The 17,102-nt window shown below is 37.8% G+C and overlaps 1 protein-coding gene across 12 annotated transcripts in view; it reads left to right on the top strand.

Annotated features, from left to right (window-relative positions):
- Positions 1 to 17,102, top strand: part of MTUS1 (microtubule associated scaffold protein 1) — a 145,478-nt gene that overhangs the window by 81,326 nt on the left and 47,050 nt on the right. For 10 of the 12 annotated variants that reach the window (XM_046648585.1, XM_046648581.1, XM_046648584.1 and 7 more), the window contains 2 exons: positions 1,044 to 1,178; positions 4,054 to 4,092. In XM_046648585.1, coding sequence (XP_046504541.1) covers positions 1,044 to 1,178; positions 4,054 to 4,092 — 174 coding nt within the window. The remainder of the gene's footprint in view (positions 1 to 1,043; positions 1,179 to 4,053; positions 4,093 to 17,102) is intronic. The other 2 variants (XM_046648590.1, XM_046648591.1) reach the window with 1 other exon arrangement.

Below are 17,102 nucleotides of genomic sequence, written 5' to 3'. Positions count from 1 at the left end.
GCAGGAACAAGCTCTACTCTTTCTTTTCCCTCTGCCCTTTTCCTTGCCCTAAGTACAAATACATATCTTAAGGATGCTGTAGAAGATTCAGGTTCCCTTTTTAATCCAATGGGAAGCCATAAATATCAAGAGGAAATTCACAATTTAGGAAAAACCTATAGAAATATGGTCAACACAGTTGTCTTATCCAACTGAAAGCTGTTTAGTTTTTTGATGCCAAAGGCTTCAGTCATTATTGGGCAAAAGCAGAAATAAGAGTAAGCTAGTCATCTACTGAACGCTTTGCCGTAATTGTTTCTCCATGGTTTCAAATTTTGATTCTGATAGAAAATTATCACATTATTTTTGAAAGCTGTGTTCTTCATTCTAAAGTGTCGCTGTAACTTGATATGCTAAGGTTGTCTTTAGCCTCCCAGTGAAGGAAGAGAAGCAAAATCAGAGACTGTGGCGAAATAGAAGATGCCCTTTCCAGGACTCACTGGCATATTATACCTAAAGCGTAGTGTTTGCTCTCTTAATTCTTCCCTCTCACCTGTACCCTTATGTTTTCCCTGGGAAATAGTAGAGGTCTACTTCTGTGGGAGTCCCCTTTGCCTAGTTAACTGTAGTGGACTCAGAATTACACCACAGCCTAAGCAAAGTTGGTTAGCATCCAGATTTCTCCAAGAGTCCTTTCTTTAGCAATTCTCTTAGTGCCTGCAAACAATTTTTTTTCCAGAGAGGATTCCTGTGTGAGTGAGAGAGGAAAGATTTACGTGTAATATGAAAGACGGTTTTTCTTATTTAGGTGGGATTCCCTTCTGTGTCGCAGCTTTGAGGCTTTGGCAGCTTTGTTCCAGGGCAGATGTAGGAGTTCCTGCTCACCTTGCATCCGCGAGGATGGGAATCACCTGTTATCAGTCTTAGTACTCCTAACGTGCAGTAATGACTGCCTCATTGGAGGTGTTTAGTGAGCACTTGTTGAGTCAAGGAGGAAGGAATAAATTGCAGAAAACTGATATTGTATTTATCCATTAAAACTGTACTTTTCTGTTTTATTACAGCTGGTAATGCCACCGTCATCAAGTATGAGGAAAACCCTCCAAAACCAGCATTTCAAAATGGTTCCTCAGGATCCTTGTATCTGAAGCCTCTGGTGCCCAGAACACATGCACACTTACTCAAAACTCCTCCAAAAGGTGTGGTCCTCATTATGGAGAGAAGGGGGAAGACAAGACTTTTTAAGTCCTTGGCCTGTAGGAAGTTAAATTTTGACAATTAGGTTCATGGTGTATTGAACTATCATTTACAAAACATCTGTTGAATAAAGACGTATAACACATTGTTAGGCTGAGGGAGCTCGCTTGTTCTGAGAGTCAGTAGGTCCTATGGTTAAAACTTGACACATATAAGTTGGCAGATAGAGCATATAAGTCAACAAAAGTCTAGGGTGAAAATAAATAAAACCTGTAGAGGTAAATTATTCTAAGGGAGTGATATGGAGTAATGACATAGAAATGCATAGCTTAGTTCCCACCTTTGGTCCAAAGCGTGTTCTTTATTCTTTCTCTTCTCCTTCTTTGTATTACCCACTTTGTAACTGCTGTGGCTATGAGGAATAACTTCCAGGTTTACAAGATACGTGGTGTATACTTAATATGGAATGTTCTCGTGCACCTTTATCACAGCAGGTCTGAAGCACATTAGAAGTTTCATCTGTGCTCAGTGAGTTGAAAGATCACTTAACTGAAAGAATAATTGTGAATGAGACACGTGACCTGTAATATGTGACCCATATTTATGTTAGAGAATTTGAGAAACACAGAAACATAAGTAGAGTCTTCCTTCATCCCATCAACTGTGAATAACTGTTGCGTTTCCTCCATTTTTTTCCCTCTGCATATGTAATCGTTTTGTTTTTGCCTCAAGAAAACTCAGGGCATAATATGTACACTCTCTTGTGTCTTGCTTTTTGTTAAGTATATTGTGAGAACATCTTCATTTTAAATGGCTATGAAATAGCCCACTGTTTTCCATTTCCGTGGTTCCTGGAGAGTTGCTGACTTTTACTGTGGCGCGTAATACACCGAGACAAACATTCTTTGACTGTGAACTTTGTTCGTTGCTTCAGATTCTAATTACTTCCATGAGAAATCCCTGAGAGAGGAATTACTAGGTTAAACTGTATGAATCTTTTTGAAATTGTTAATATATTTTACTAAAGAACTTTCCAGAAAGGTATTAGTCTCTCACAGCAATTTGAGAGTATCTGTTGCTCTGCATCCTCAACATGTGTGTGTGTGTAATGGATCCTGTGGTAACTTGAGGCTAATTACCTAGTCAGTGTTCATCAACACTTTCCTTTCTGTTGAATTGAAGAGAAAATATGAATAAATATTGGCAAGAAGATTCTTTAGGGGCCGGCCAGGAGGCGCAGTGGTTAAGTTTGCATGTTCCACTTCGGCAGCCTAGGGTTTGCTGGTTCGGATCCCGGGTGCGGACGTGGCACCACTTGTCAAGCCATGCTGTGGCAGGCATCCCACATATAAAGTAGAGGAAGATGGGCACGGATGTTAGCTCAGGGCCAGTCTTCCTCAGCAAAAAGAGGAGGATTTGTGGCGGATGTTAGCTTAGGGCTAATCTTCCTCCAAAAAACAAAAAAAAGATTCTTCAGTGTGCCAGCAGGTTCTCCTCTCTCCAGGGTCTTAAATAAACTTCTGAGGCGTGAAAGGATGTCTTGCTGGGGTGACATCAGCCTGTGAATCTGTGGTTTTTATTGATGATGATAAAGCCCCATAATCGACGTATACCCCAATAGCTGAAAAGAAACGTCATTGAACTTTAATACTAAGAACTTTTAGAGAATTAGAACTTCATGGTTCTACTGATAACTTGAACAGGAACTTTAGTATGCTAAAACATCTCGCTATTGAATTTGTAAGCTTTTGTATCACAAAGGTTCTACTTGAGTGGGAATCAGTGCTTTCCGTTTATAATGGCCACAGATTTTAAGAGATTATCATCTCTGTAAAATCCACTTATAGAATGTGGCAGCTGTTCTAACTAGTGATCTGCAGGTCCTAAAGTGACCTATTAGTGCCCTAAAGTGACTATTTCATGCCAAGTAGAAGCAGTTGGTAGTTTTCCTCCAGTGGCTTATCTCTGTAGCTCTGTACCTGTTACCACTGCTGGTTGTATGTTTCCCCCCAGCTTGATTGATGTATCATTGACAAATAGTTTTAATATGTTTAATGATTTGATATATACATACATTGTGAAAGGATTTGCCTGGTTGTGTTTTATATTGTATCAGTTAGGAGAAAAAGCTTAAGTATGTTTGCCTTCATAGCTGAATAGCAAGTGTGAATAGCAAGTTAATCACACACTGGTGACTGGCTTTTATAAAATCAGGCCTTTTTTGCTCTGTCAGCAGTGAAATAGCACTATGTATGTAATAAATGTGTAAATTCAGTTCTGTTAAAATTTGAATTTCAGCTATTCTTGACTGGAAAAGTACTGTAGATTGCCATGTTAAAACTGATCATCTTTGCAATGATGAATTCATATCACTCTTAAACTACCGTTTTTTGTGTTTTGTTTTGGTTTTTTTTGTGTGTGTGTGGAAGATTAGCCCTGAGCTAACCACTGCCAATCCTCCTCTTTTTGCTGAGGAAGACTGGCCCTGAGCTAACATCCGTGCCCATCTTCCTCTACTTTATATGTGGGATGCCTGCCACAGCAGGGCTTGATGAGCAGTGCCATGTCTGCACCCAGGATCCGAACCGGCGAACCCGGGGCCACCGAAGTGGAACGTGCGAACTTAAGTGCTGCGCCACTGGGCCGGCCCCTAAGCTACTGTTTTGATGTTATTTGGAATCTCATTTTATCCTTAGAATATACTTAATAAAGTTGGTTGTATCTCAGTGGTATTTCCCACCAGGAACCTAAAATTTAGATGTTAATGGATTGTTTTTGAAAATTTAAAACAACCTTTATTTCTTAAATGATTTATTTTTGTGTGATATTTCATATAAAACATAAATGTATTTTAAAAATGTTTCTTTTATATTTTAGGTCCTTCAAGAAAAAGTCTTTTTACAGCTTTTAATGCAGGTAAGTGACCACTTTAAATATGGATGGAGAAAAAAGAATCTTTTTGTAAAGTCATGTTATCATGGCAAATATTTAAATGTATTTACAGTGACTTTTCACTAGTATGCTTATAAATAGAATTTCAGGTTTGTGGCATAAACGTAACTGCTTATGACCTGGGCCAGCATTGGGTGAGCATGACTGACAAGCCATCCGACACAAAAAGACATTTTATGAATAACAGATAGTTTTAGTTTTTAAAACAGTGATTTTAAAAAATTTGGTCTAAATTGAAGTGAAGAATATACTTTTTTCCAAGACGAATACTGTTTTAAAGTTGCATAGTCTTTAATTGTTAAATAATCGCAAGATCAGGTTTGAACACCTTTTAACAGTTCAACAGCTTATCATTTTTCTCCTCTTTTTTATACTTCTATTGAACAAACTCACATCTGTCTCTAAGACAGCCTGCAGCCTCCCCCATTTGAACCAGAACTGGGAATCAAGAAACCACCTCGCGAGAAGCCATAGAAGATTTCACAAAATGTATTCACTACAGTCCCTATGTTTTCTCTATGGCTAATCAGGTCCCTGGACGCTACCTACATTCTCTTATTTAATATGCAGTTATAAGACAATTGCCTAGCGTCTAAATCCGTTGACGGTTAGAACGCCAGTCAAAGAGGAGAAAGATTCTTATAGCACATGGATTACAATTTATTGTGCATTGTGGCGGAGCCGGGTGCTAAGTCTATGGTGGTGAGCCAAAAATGAACAAGGGCTTTGTCTTCAGGAAGCTTACAGGAAAGTCCAAGAATTGCACAAATAAACATAAAATCACAATTGCAGTCAGTTTGGGGAAGGAGGGTTACGTGGTCCTGCGAGAGGCCTGGTTAAAGGGCGTGATCTAGGAGGGGTAAATTTGTGACCCCCTGTACATAGAGAGCAGTTAAAGAGAAGAGGGTGGATCACGTTACGTAGGGAACAGCTAAAATCCTCGATGCTGCAAGATGTGTTCAGTCTCCTCAGCTTAGTAAGGCAGGGAAGTGTGAGGGAATTATATCGCAACTGCTAACCTTTGGTAGCCTCTTAAAGCAGATCTAACGTTCCCCAATAGTCTGAGTTTGAATATATATGTTTACTAAAGCTTTTCTAATTAAAAAAAAAAAATGAAACTATTCTGCGCGCTTGGAGATTTTAATTTTCTTTTGTTTTAAATTTCTAGCACGTCCTAATATTTAGGAGAGAATGATGGCTAACATTGTAGAATGACTTTGTTCATGTTAGAAAATAGGATAACCTTTATCAGAGAAGGCTAGATATCTGATAACTCTGTGGTTAATGGAGAAACTTCCAGAATGTTTTCTGAAGTGGCTTCGCCATTTTACATTTACACCAGCAGCGTCTAAGGAGTCTAGTTTCTCCTCATCCTTGCCGACACTTTCTTGCTTTTGTCTGTCTTTTTTTATTATAGCCATTCTAGTGGGTATGAAGTGGTATCTCGTTGTAGTTTGCATTTGCATTTCCCTGATGCCTGATGATGTTAAGCATTTTTTCATAAGCTTATTGACCATTGTATATCTTCTTTGGGGAAACATTTATTCAAATCCTTTGCCCATTATTGAATTATTTGTTATTATCATAGAGTTGCAGGACTTCTTAATATATTCTGACTACTACACCCTTATCAGATTGGTGATTTGCAAGTATTTTCTCCCGTTCTGTGGGTTGTTTTTTCACTTTGATGGTGCCCTTTGAAGCACAAACATTTTTAATTTTGACAGGATCCAATTTATCTATTTTTCCTTTTGTTGCTTATGCTTTTGGTGTTATATTTAAGAAACCATTGCTTGATCCAAGCTCATGAAGACGTATGCCTATGTTTTCTTCTAAGGGTTTATGCTTTTGGCTCTTACACTTAGGTCCTTGATCCATTTTGAGTTAATTTCTGTGTATGATATGAAGTAGGGTGTCCAACTTCATTCTTTTGCATGCAGGTATCCAGCACCATTTGTTGAAAACACCATTCTCTCCTCATTGAAATGTCTTGGCACTTTTGTTAAAAATACTTGGCTGTAAATGTGAGGATTTATTTCTGGACTCTCAAATCTATTCCATTGATCTACGTGTCTGTCCTTCCCAGTACCACACTGTCTTGATTACTGTGATGTAGTGTTTTGAAATCAGAAAGTATGAGTCCTCTGACTTGTTCTTCTTTTTCAAGATGCTTTGAATTTCCATGTGAACTTTAGGGTCAGCTAGTCAATTTCTGTAAAGTCACCTGGGATTTTGATAGAATTTGTGGAGTATCGCCATCTTTGCAATGTTAAGTTTTCTGATCCATACATATGGGATGTCTTCCTTTTTAGTTAGGTTTTCTTTAATTTCTTTCAACAATTTTTTGTGGTTTTCAAAAATAAGTTTTGTAGTTCTTTTGGTAAGTGTTTGTGAGTTTTCAGTGCTTTGAAAGCTGCCATTGATATTGGTCACAGTAAAGGGGCTGGCTAAATAGATCTAATATACTTGTTTTAATTTGAATTAAATATGAAACTTGGAAAGGCCATCTTAATTCACGTCCGAAGTCTATGATTGCGTAAACTATTATAAAGGATATTTCTTCTGACAGGCATAGTGAATGATAATCCTCAGTTATATATCTCCTTTCTACTATAGAGAAAAACTCTTAGCGTTAGGTGTTTTCCCTTGTCACATTGTTGCGCTGACATCAAGCCTTATTTCCAAAGCATATCATTGACCCTTGACGTATCAGTCACCCTTGACAGGTTCGGTTATCAGAATGGCAAATTAACTCCTGATTAAGTGAGAAAAGAAATGGAAAGTAAGGATTGTGTGGTTTTGTTTGGCAAATCCTTTAACCATAGCGGAGAAATGGGGTATATTTCAGTAGAAATGGGACAGAGTTTGTGACTGCCTGTCTCCAATTAACTCTTAGTTATCCATGCTCTAGTAATTGCAGTGAAAAAAGATGTCTTTTAAGGGGTCAACATTGTGATTTAATCTAGATTATGTGGCATGAACATGTATTTTCCAAAAATCATAAATCATGACTTTTCCGGGTTTTTCTAGTTGATCATTAGTTATTATCATTACTTAAGACTAACCTGATATTGTGATGAGCCTGCTGAAGAAAAGTCACAGTAGTTGGCTTCTGGAGGAACAGCTTTGATGCTAAGAAATGGTGTCCAAACAGCCAGTGACTTTGAGTAGATCATGTAACCTCTTAGATATTAGTTTTGTTTTCTGTGTAATTGAAATGATTGATCACTAAGGTTTCTCCTGCTGTCATATTCTATGACCACAAAGCACCTTGACTTCTTCGTATTCTGCTTGCAAATGATCATCTTTTAGATGATACAGAAGACATTTCCTCCACATACAAACATGTTCCCTTGAGCGTTAAATTTTAAATAATTTTAAATAATTTTAGGGCTTTGAGAGAGTTTTTTTTTTTCTAAAGCAACGAACAGTGGCGAAGATTAAGTTGACCAACTTCATATCGTTTCATTTTAGTAAAACAGTCAATTATAGCAGTTTGCTAAATTCTAAATAGTTTAGCATTTAGAGGTTTAGAAATCACCCCTGTTTTTTTAAATTTGCGATTTTAAATAAAATACAGGTAACTTTAGATCCTGTTTTGTCACTTAACAGAAGTAATCACTTTTAATGACTAGGACATTTAGCATATGCAGCAACATTTAACTACTCCTCTTGATTATGTGGGGTGCTTCTGTATTGCATAACTGATTCCATGATGAACACCTTTACAATTATCACTTTCAAGGTTTGTGGAAGTTTCTTGTGATAGATTCTTAAAAATGGTGTGAGTAAATCAAACATGAATATTTGTAGTCACTTCACTGAAATAACCAAATTGTTTTCCAGAAGTTTCATATCCATTTATACCATGATTGACAACATAAAAGAGTGCTGGCTTTGTCATAGTCTGGTCAACATTGGGTACTGTTTTTTAAATTGTTGGCTAATGTAGTCATCGAAAATTTCATGTCGCTGTTTTAGTTTACCTTTTAATCAGTTATTTCAAAGACAGTTCCATTATCTCATAAGACTATGAAGAGGAGCAGAAAGAGAATGAACTTTTGTGGCATGGAATATTTGTTTAAATCTTGGTCTTGCCTCATTCTACTCGTGTCCTGGCTTTGGGTTGGTTGCTAAGCCTCTCCAAGTCTCAAATTTCTCATTTGGGAATAAAGAGTTATTTTGGGAATAATTCCCAGTAAAAACCAAAATAATTTTGATCTCATAAAGTTGTTGTATAAAAAGCTCTCAAATGGTAGCTGCTTCTGCTGTTAGGGATGGTGATGACAATGATCCTTTCTGTCATTCGTATGATTCTAGTGGCTTACTCTTAAGAGTTCTTGTACAGAAAGTTGAATTATTTTAAATCCTTAAAGCAAGCAGGAAAAACCAGTGAAGGTCAAGAACCACCCTCATAGGGTCTAGCTGTTGTAATTTATTTAAAGATTATGATGCTCTAAGATTCTAGCCAACGTTGACTCTAAATAAAACTTGGTTTACTGTTTATAAGGAAGATGTCACACATACCACATACTATTATTACCTTGGTTGTACCACACATTAAATCTGTTTGGGATACCAAAGCATCAGAGTTGTATTTATCCAGTGCCCTGATTGTTTTACACGAGAGCATCTGTCTCAGGTGCCATGGTGTCTGCCCTGGGAAGAGGAAGATGCGCTGCTCCTTCCGTATGCGTTTACTAAATACAGCACAGGAGGACAGGCTCGCTTTCTCTACCACTTTTCCCAAATGGTTGCGGGTTGCAGACCTGCTCTGACGAGGTGACACTGGTGTGGCCAGGGTTTCCTCCAGTGAGAGGAGGGAGGAGGTTGTCTTTCAGTGTTGCTTTGTGCTTATAACTTTCCTCTCAGACTTAAAACGCAGATGCTGTTTTGATATGTGATAAATTTGATGTTGCGAATCAGGAAAAAGTGTGGATTATTTAGTAAGTCTCATTGGGACAAGGGCCCTTTTTAGCCACAGCCAGATTCCTACTTCACACGTTATGTACAAATGTATTCCAGATTGACGGGAATGAAAACTAGAAGTTTTAAACAAAAGTTATAATGATAAGAGCACCAAGAATACAGACTTGAGAGCAAAGGCCTTTGAGCAAAGGAACATGAGTATAAAAGAAAAGATTAATAATCATGGCACCAGAAGTTTTAGACTTCCCCTTAGTCAAGAACGTTATAAATGTGGTGACGGATGTTGGCTGTAACTAGACTTGTTATGCTGATCATCTTGCTATCTACACAAATACCGAATCATTGTGTTGTACACCCAAGACAAATATGTTATATCAATTATATCTCAAGAAAAAAATCATAAACAATGTTAAGCAAACAAACGGGGACAACATATGCAACATGTTTACTGCATATAGTGCTCTCTGAAATCAGCAAGATAAAAATGACTCCACAATACAGACTGAAGTGGACAGACACGAAAGAAGAAATATCGAGGGCTGAGAAACATATGTAAAGGTTTACAGGATGCTGATTAAAACAATGTGCTGTTAGTTCTTGCCTGTTTTTAAGAGTACTACCTGGTGTTGGTGAATGAGTGAGGCCCAGGCGCATCATCCGTACTCCTGAGGGAGCGTAAATTACCTCCTTTCTGGAGGCACTTTGGTGACATATAACAAGAGCCTTCTATCCAATCCTATTTATCAGGATTGATTCTAGGAAAATAATGCATTTACTTATTTATTGCTTTTCAGAATTCTTTAGAAGAGGGAAAAGAATTGGAAACAACTTGAATGATTTGAACAACAGGTGCTGTTTAAATTATGTTCAATGACAATGACATTTTTGAAGCCATTAAAATGACAATATACAGGGTTGTTTAATGCTGTGGAAAGATAAGTGTGAAATTTTTAACAAGTTTATTAAGCTTATATTAAGTTTAAAAACTATTTACAGAGCACCATGATATACACTTAGTTTAAATTTTACTTTTTAAGTACTCTACAATCAACATGTGTTTTTTTGTTTGTTTTTAAAAGCAAACGTTGTACATGGGTAAAACATTACTGCTCTTATTTTGGGAGACCAGAGAAGTAAAAGGCAATGTCACTGGTCTTGGAGAACTTACAATTTTATGGGTGAGTGGAGGTTGACATTTTTTCTAATTCTTTTATGTGAATTTTTGGATAATTATTCATAATGTATCTTATAGGCATTCTTCTTTCTACTAAGGAAGAGGACGTCATGAAAAAATTGAACCCTGAATTAACTTTCTGCAGTTGGAAAAGAGATTTGAACATAAGACAATAAAGATTATGAGGCATAAAAATGAAGAAAATCTAGCATTTACAGTTGCATTAGGGAAAGTGAGGAGATAAATGTTAACATTGATACGCCGTGTTAGAGTTCTGGGGAAGATGGGTTGAATAGAGATGCTTGAAACCCTGGTGTAAGTATTAATCTTCTCCAGATTATTCATGATCCTTAACAACAACAAACAAATCAGACTAGTTTGGATGCATTTCCTCGCATCTAAGCAACCCTGCACGGCATATGCTAGAGTCGTGTCTAGAATCATAGCATCATTGTTTTCTAAAATCAAGTCACTGATTAAACACACACTCACACTCACACTCACACACTTCTACACAGACTCCAGCAGAATCCATGATTCTTGTTTGAATATGCATACTGTGATGTTATAACACATTGCCCTGCCAAACACTTGTATCATCCATATCATACCTTCTTTTGTTTTTTAAGCCTTACTAAAGACTTGATTCAATTAGTTTTTAGTTGTTTTTCTTTATTTGTGGCATTAATAAAAACTCATTTTGTAGACTTTCTATAAAACTACTCTGTCACTTAAACTTTTAAAAAAGTTTATTTTTCTGACTCCCTGGTCTTTGTTTAAAAAAATGGAAAAACACAGAAACATATAGCAAAGAAATTTAAAATCATCCATACCCCAGCTCCCAGAGCATTGCTGGCATTTTGGTGTATTTCCTTCAATATTATTTATTGTTTTTGTTTAGTTGAGATCCTACTATACATACAATTTTAAATCATGGTTTTGTTTTGGTAAAGCAAGCTTTGCTGCACTTCATAAAAACACATCTTATTCTTAATTTTTATACCTGTAACTACCTTGTTCTCTCTTAGGCACCAGAAATTCCTTAAGTTATTCCTTACTGTCCATGGTGATCCTTATCCTGTTCTCATAAATCAAGACTTTGTATAATAACAAAGATGGACACTTTCTTATCTGTAGGTACTTCTGTATTTAGTATAAGTTCAGAAACTACAGGTAGTGCACAAGTGACAACAGCTGATCAAATAGGTAATCAAAGAACCTTTTTGACCCAATTTTTAAATCGATGCTTCTCCAGTCCCCAGAAGTATATCTATTACAAAAATAGTTGTAACGCTACAATAACTGCTTGCTCAGTTATGTAAAAGAGTGAATACGTACAAAGTGTTTAGGACAGTGCCTGGCACATAGTAGATGGTTGAATTGGCTGCTACCGCTCAAGGATCGTGAAGGCTGTGCCTTTGCTTTCGCGCACTTGTGCTAGATTGCCACCAGGGGGCAGTCTATGTTTGGGAAAGAGTTGACACCCAGCCTGAGCTGTCCCTGGTGTTTTGCATAGTACACCTTTTTTTGTGTGTTGTACTTTACTGTACAAACTACTGCTTCTGCCCTCTGACTTTTCCTTCTGACTGGCACTGCTTCCCTTTATTCTTGCAGTTCCTCACTTCGCTGTTTAAGGATATCGTTCACAATATTTACTTTCAATATATGTGGTATAGCTTAGTGCAGTTCAAGTAAAAATTTGAATGAATATGATGAATTGGTGGCATGTTGCTAATTGCTTCTTTTGAATAGCATCGGATAAAGGATTTCCCTTTTAACCAGGATAATTTAGAGTTTACTATTACTTAAACAGAAAAGATACCCCCCCACCCAAAAAAACCATCCTGTATGGGATGGTGTCATGTCTGTTTTTAATAATATCAATATATAACTTTATTCCTCTATTTATAATTTTAGTGCTGGTTGGTATCTTGGCTTTTACCCATTTTGTGGTGGGGGGTAGGGAGGAGGGGTGATTTTGGCATACCGATGTTCAGAATCTGGAAAAAAGATTGTTTTCTTTGATAATAAACTGTGATAAAGTGAAAAGACAACACCTAAATTTGTGCTCCAGTTACCATGGGCGCAGTGTGTTTACAAGCTCCATTGTCTGTGTCTTTCCCACAGCTAACCCTTGACAGGGTCTGTCTCGCTTGTTGACAGCCTCTAAATTGGCAGGCGGGGGGTTGACGGAAGAGGGAGAAGGAATTATTCAAAATTTCCTTTCCTGCCTATCTCCTTCCTTCTTCACAGCCTAAACGCTCTGTAGAATTTCTAAAAGAGTAACTGCTTCCTGCACATTTTAACAGCATTGAATAGGGTTATTTATGGTTAACAATTTCTACATTTATATCTGTTACTGAGTCTTGTTTTTTTAGAAAATCTTGGAAACAAGCATAGATCATTTTTTCACACATTTCCTTGTACTTTTTAAAATTAAAACGTTAAGAGTTTGGGCTATTCCTGGTTTAATAATATTAGCTTACGTGAGCATGTTGCCAGTGTAATTTTCTTGTATCCATACCTTTATCTTTCAGTTTCTTTTTGTTTTTGCCATCATATATTAAGGTGCTTTTACAAATCACTCTACCAAAGTAAGCATTTCATAGATCCCAGTGGAAGATACACATAACTGGACCCCTCCCCAGGTTCCTAGTCTCAGAATGTTGCTGAGAGGCACCTGGTTTCCTACAAATGCAATTACTCAAGTGTAGTCCTGAGAAGACTGTCTGATTGACTCATTTTTATTCCTCTGGAAATATTATATTACATCTGGTAGAGAAATTGCATTAACCTTTTGTCATTGGTTATTAGTGAGGTCCTCAGAACGTGAGTGTTAAAGTGGAACTTCATCCTTTTATCAATCTGTCATAAATATGTTCTAGTAGAAATTTTATTAAAAATTGCACTTGGGAACATTTATTGCTTGAAGTTATTTTAAAAAATTTTATCCCAAGGCATCAGCTTTGTATATAGGTGTACATATAAAGTATCTGCAAAAATGCCCAATGTTATTGGTGTGAATATAACTAAAACTTTGAAAATCAGAACACAGATTACTTTAATGAAACCTTATTTTTTCTAATTATTAAATAAACAGGCACTCGAAGTAGTTAATTTCCCTTAATGATCTTCCAAGTAGTTAGAGCATCCGTGCCGTTATTGGTTGTTATAAAAAGCTTGTAAGACCATCCACTTTCTCCTCCCCTTTACCATCTCTGATGAAAACCGTAACAGCCCCAGAAGTGTGTACAGCATGATGTAACTCAGAGGCTGCTTACGGCTGGATCTACTAAGAGGAGATCTTATTCAGAGGAAGAGCATTGTTTTGGCAACATCTGGGAGTGAAAACGGAAGCCAGAAACACTTGGACAGCCCTGGGGTTTTTCCTTTTGTGTCTGTGTGGTGGAATGACATTTGCTATGTAGACATGTTTCCTCTCGCTGTATTTCTTGGCCTCGACGAGTGCTGAGTTTAAAAAGACAGCATGTGATGGTCCATGGAAGCTGTTTCTTCTGTGAAATCTTGCTACCTGCTCTGAAGACATGTTGTTGTCTCCCAAATTCTCCTTGTCCACCATTCACGTGCGGCTGACTGCCAAAGGATTGCTTCGGAATCTCCGGCTGCCTTCAGGGTTTAGGAAAAGCACTGTTATTTTCCATACAGGTTTGTGTGCCTTGATCTGTGCTGAGGGTTGCGTGGGGGACGTCTTGATTAACTTGCAAAAGTTTACCAGAAATTTTCTAAGGAGATAGACAGTTGGGGAAAGAAAGCTCTAAGGGGAGAACTAGGCTTAATTTGTAAAAATAAGCAGTTTTCTCTTATGTTTCAACACACGAGCCTTTTCTTACCGTTACCAGATGTGTGTGTGCTCAGTTTGTTATGAAAAGCAGGATGGTGTCCTTGGTGCTCCCTAGCTCTTTTCTCTGACACCAGCCAAATGTGTGAGAATCAGCACCTAAGTTACATTTTATCTGAAATGATTTTGGAAATAGGACATAGGTAAGTAAAGAAGAGCAGTTCTCTTTTGCTTAAAGAAGGAGAAGAAACGAGTTTCTGTAGTGTTTCATTCTCCCTGAGATGATGGTAGGTTTAATATACTAAAAGATTTCCATATTCTAAACATTTCTGAAATAAAACATCCTAATGAATGTGGAGAGGTAATCAATGAACCCCAGACTGAGATTTCCAAGCTTCACAGTGAAAATATTTACAGTCACAAAAGACTGTCTCTGATGGTTTATGTTGTGGCTGCTTTTTATTTTCTGTGCCTTACATGAAATCAATGCATATGTAAATATGCTCGCTTTGAGAGAATTTAGTGGCCTCAAATTGCTACCTCACGTTCTCGATGGCAATTGCAACTATGGTAAATAGGTTGATTTTGTGCTATAAAACTGGAGTGCTAATCTATTTGATTGTGGCTGGTTAGTGTGAACTGTCATAGGATTGAGTGTGTAAACAGACGATTCTTTCTTGTTTATATGCATGTCAGCCCGTGTGTGTGTTATTCTCCATCTCTGTCCCTGGTGACTTTTTTCAGCTGACTGTTTCCAGTTTTCCCAGAAGCATCTCCCTTCTCTGGGGGATAATTCTCATTTTTTCCAGCACCTCTTCCTCAGATTTCATAACTCCCCTTGACCTGTCGCTGGAGTCGGCCTGCCTTTCCCTCTCGGGCTGAGCTGACAGCTGGAGGTGAACGAGGTGAGTTAGGAGTGAAACAGTGGCTCTTCCTTTCCCAGCCCAAACGCCACTGGAACATTTTCAACCTTAAAAGATAAAAAGGTAGAAAAATGAAAATAAAAGGGTGTCCTGTGTTTGCAACCATTTGTAGGATCTAAAACAGCTCCAAGTAGCTTTTAATTTTAACTTTAAAAGGAAAAATAATCCATGCTCCAAGTAGAAAAGAAAACCAAATAGTACGGAAGGTTGTACCATCCAGGTGAGCCTCTCCCTGATGCAGCCTCCTGCCATCTCCTCAGAGGCCCCCACTCTCACCGCTGCTTCCACATCCTTCCGATAATTTCCTAATAGCATGTAAGCCTATGTAGACCTTTTATATCCTTTTTTATTATACAGAAATGGAAGCATACTCTATATGCTCTTCTGTGGTTCACTTTTTTGTTGTTGCTTTGGTTTGGTTTTTTGGTTTTTTTGGGGTTTTTTTGGTGAGGAAGATTTGCCCTGAGCTAACATCTGTGCCAATCTTCCTCTATTTTGTATGTGGGATGCCACCACAGCATGGCTTCATGAGCGGTGTGTAGGTTCACACTTGGGATCCGAACCCCCAAACCCTGGGCCACTGAAGCAGAGCACACGAACTTAACACATGTTTACCTCATTCTTTTTAATAGTCATGGAACATCCCGTTGTTGGGCAAGCTATGATTTATTTAACCAGTCTTCTCTTAGTGAGCACTTTAGGTGTTTGTAGTGTTTTTGTGAAGCAGGCAGCTTGCCAAGGCAGCTCAAGCAAAAGACACAAGGCTTTTACTACCAGAGTTGCCTAATAGTGGTATTTTAGGTGCTTGTTATTTTCTGAAGTTATATAAAAATATTTTTATTTTTGAAAGATATTTGAATATTAAAAATATTCATTTGATTGCAGTCACAATTTTTAGAGCTAAGTGCACTTAGAGGGGATCTCATTTACCTTATTTTACACCAAGAAGTCAGAAGCCCAGAGAAGTGGATGAACTTGCCTAAGGGCACACAGTCAGTGGCAGAGATGGGACTACAACCTGGGACTTCTGTTTCGAATTTTGGCTTATAGGTTTTCCTAGATGTGAATTTTGCTGTAATTCTGTTAGATCTAGTGAATAGTAGTGATAAAAAAGGAGTTTGTGTTGGGAAGCGTTTTAAAATTATGTAAAGAATATAATTCTACTTATCCCCAGTAAAAAGCTTTTGTGAGCTTATCCATATTACGTAACTCTAAGGTCTGAGAAATCTTCCAATAAAATGGATACTGAAGCCATTGCATTTATTCTTATCCATATGGGCTGTAAGCAGGAGCTTGTGTTGTATCCTTGATAAAGGAAGGGGTGTTGATGTCGGTTGCCATAGGTGGCAGTGGTGTTGGCCTAGATTCCGAGAGCCTGGGGTTGTCGTCTTGGTTCTTCAACCAAGTGAGTGACCTTGATCACTTAACCAGACAGGACTACAAAATAATGGAATCAGATGAGATGACTTCAAATTTAACCTCAAATTCTTTGAATTTTCTGGCTATAGGTTAAAAAACCCTAGATGCATTACTGACACCTGAAAATTCATCTTATCTAAACAAATTCTCTACTGATCTCCCAAACTCAGTTAACATTCCTTGTTTATTTCTCTTCATGACACCATGTTTTTCCCTTATCCTGTCATCAAACGTCAGTCACCTTTGAATCATTGTTCTTCCTCACTTATCCACAACGAATTGGTAGCAAGAATCTAAGACTCTATCTTTTGAAATCTTGATTTGTTTTTACTCTCTGCCACTATTCTAGTTCAGGCTTTTTTATTAGGTTGAAGCATTTGAAATTGTTCTTCTGGTAAATAAAAAAAAAAGGCCAAACACAATGACAGTTTCATATCATCCAACCTAATACTTTGGGCTATTTGAAGGGTTTCATTTTTTTTTATTGTTATTTTTTGTGGTGAGGAAGATTGGCCCTGAGCTAACATCTTTTGCCAATCTTCCTTTTTTTGCTTGAGGAAGATTGTCGCTGAGCTAACATCCATGCCACTCTTCCTCTATTTTGTATGTGGGATGCCACAACAGCCTGGCTTGATGGGCGGTATGTAGGTCCACGCCCGGGATCTGAGCCTGCAAACCCAGGGCCACCAAACCAGAGTGTATGAATTTAACCACCGCACCATGGGGCTGG

Source organism: Equus quagga, chromosome 22 (genome assembly GCF_021613505.1).
Source record: "Equus quagga isolate Etosha38 chromosome 22, UCLA_HA_Equagga_1.0, whole genome shotgun sequence".
NCBI classification, from domain to species: Eukaryota; Metazoa; Chordata; class Mammalia; order Perissodactyla; family Equidae; genus Equus; species Equus quagga.
Note: the sequence above shows the minus strand (reverse complement) of the source record. Positions and strands in the feature narration are given on the sequence as shown.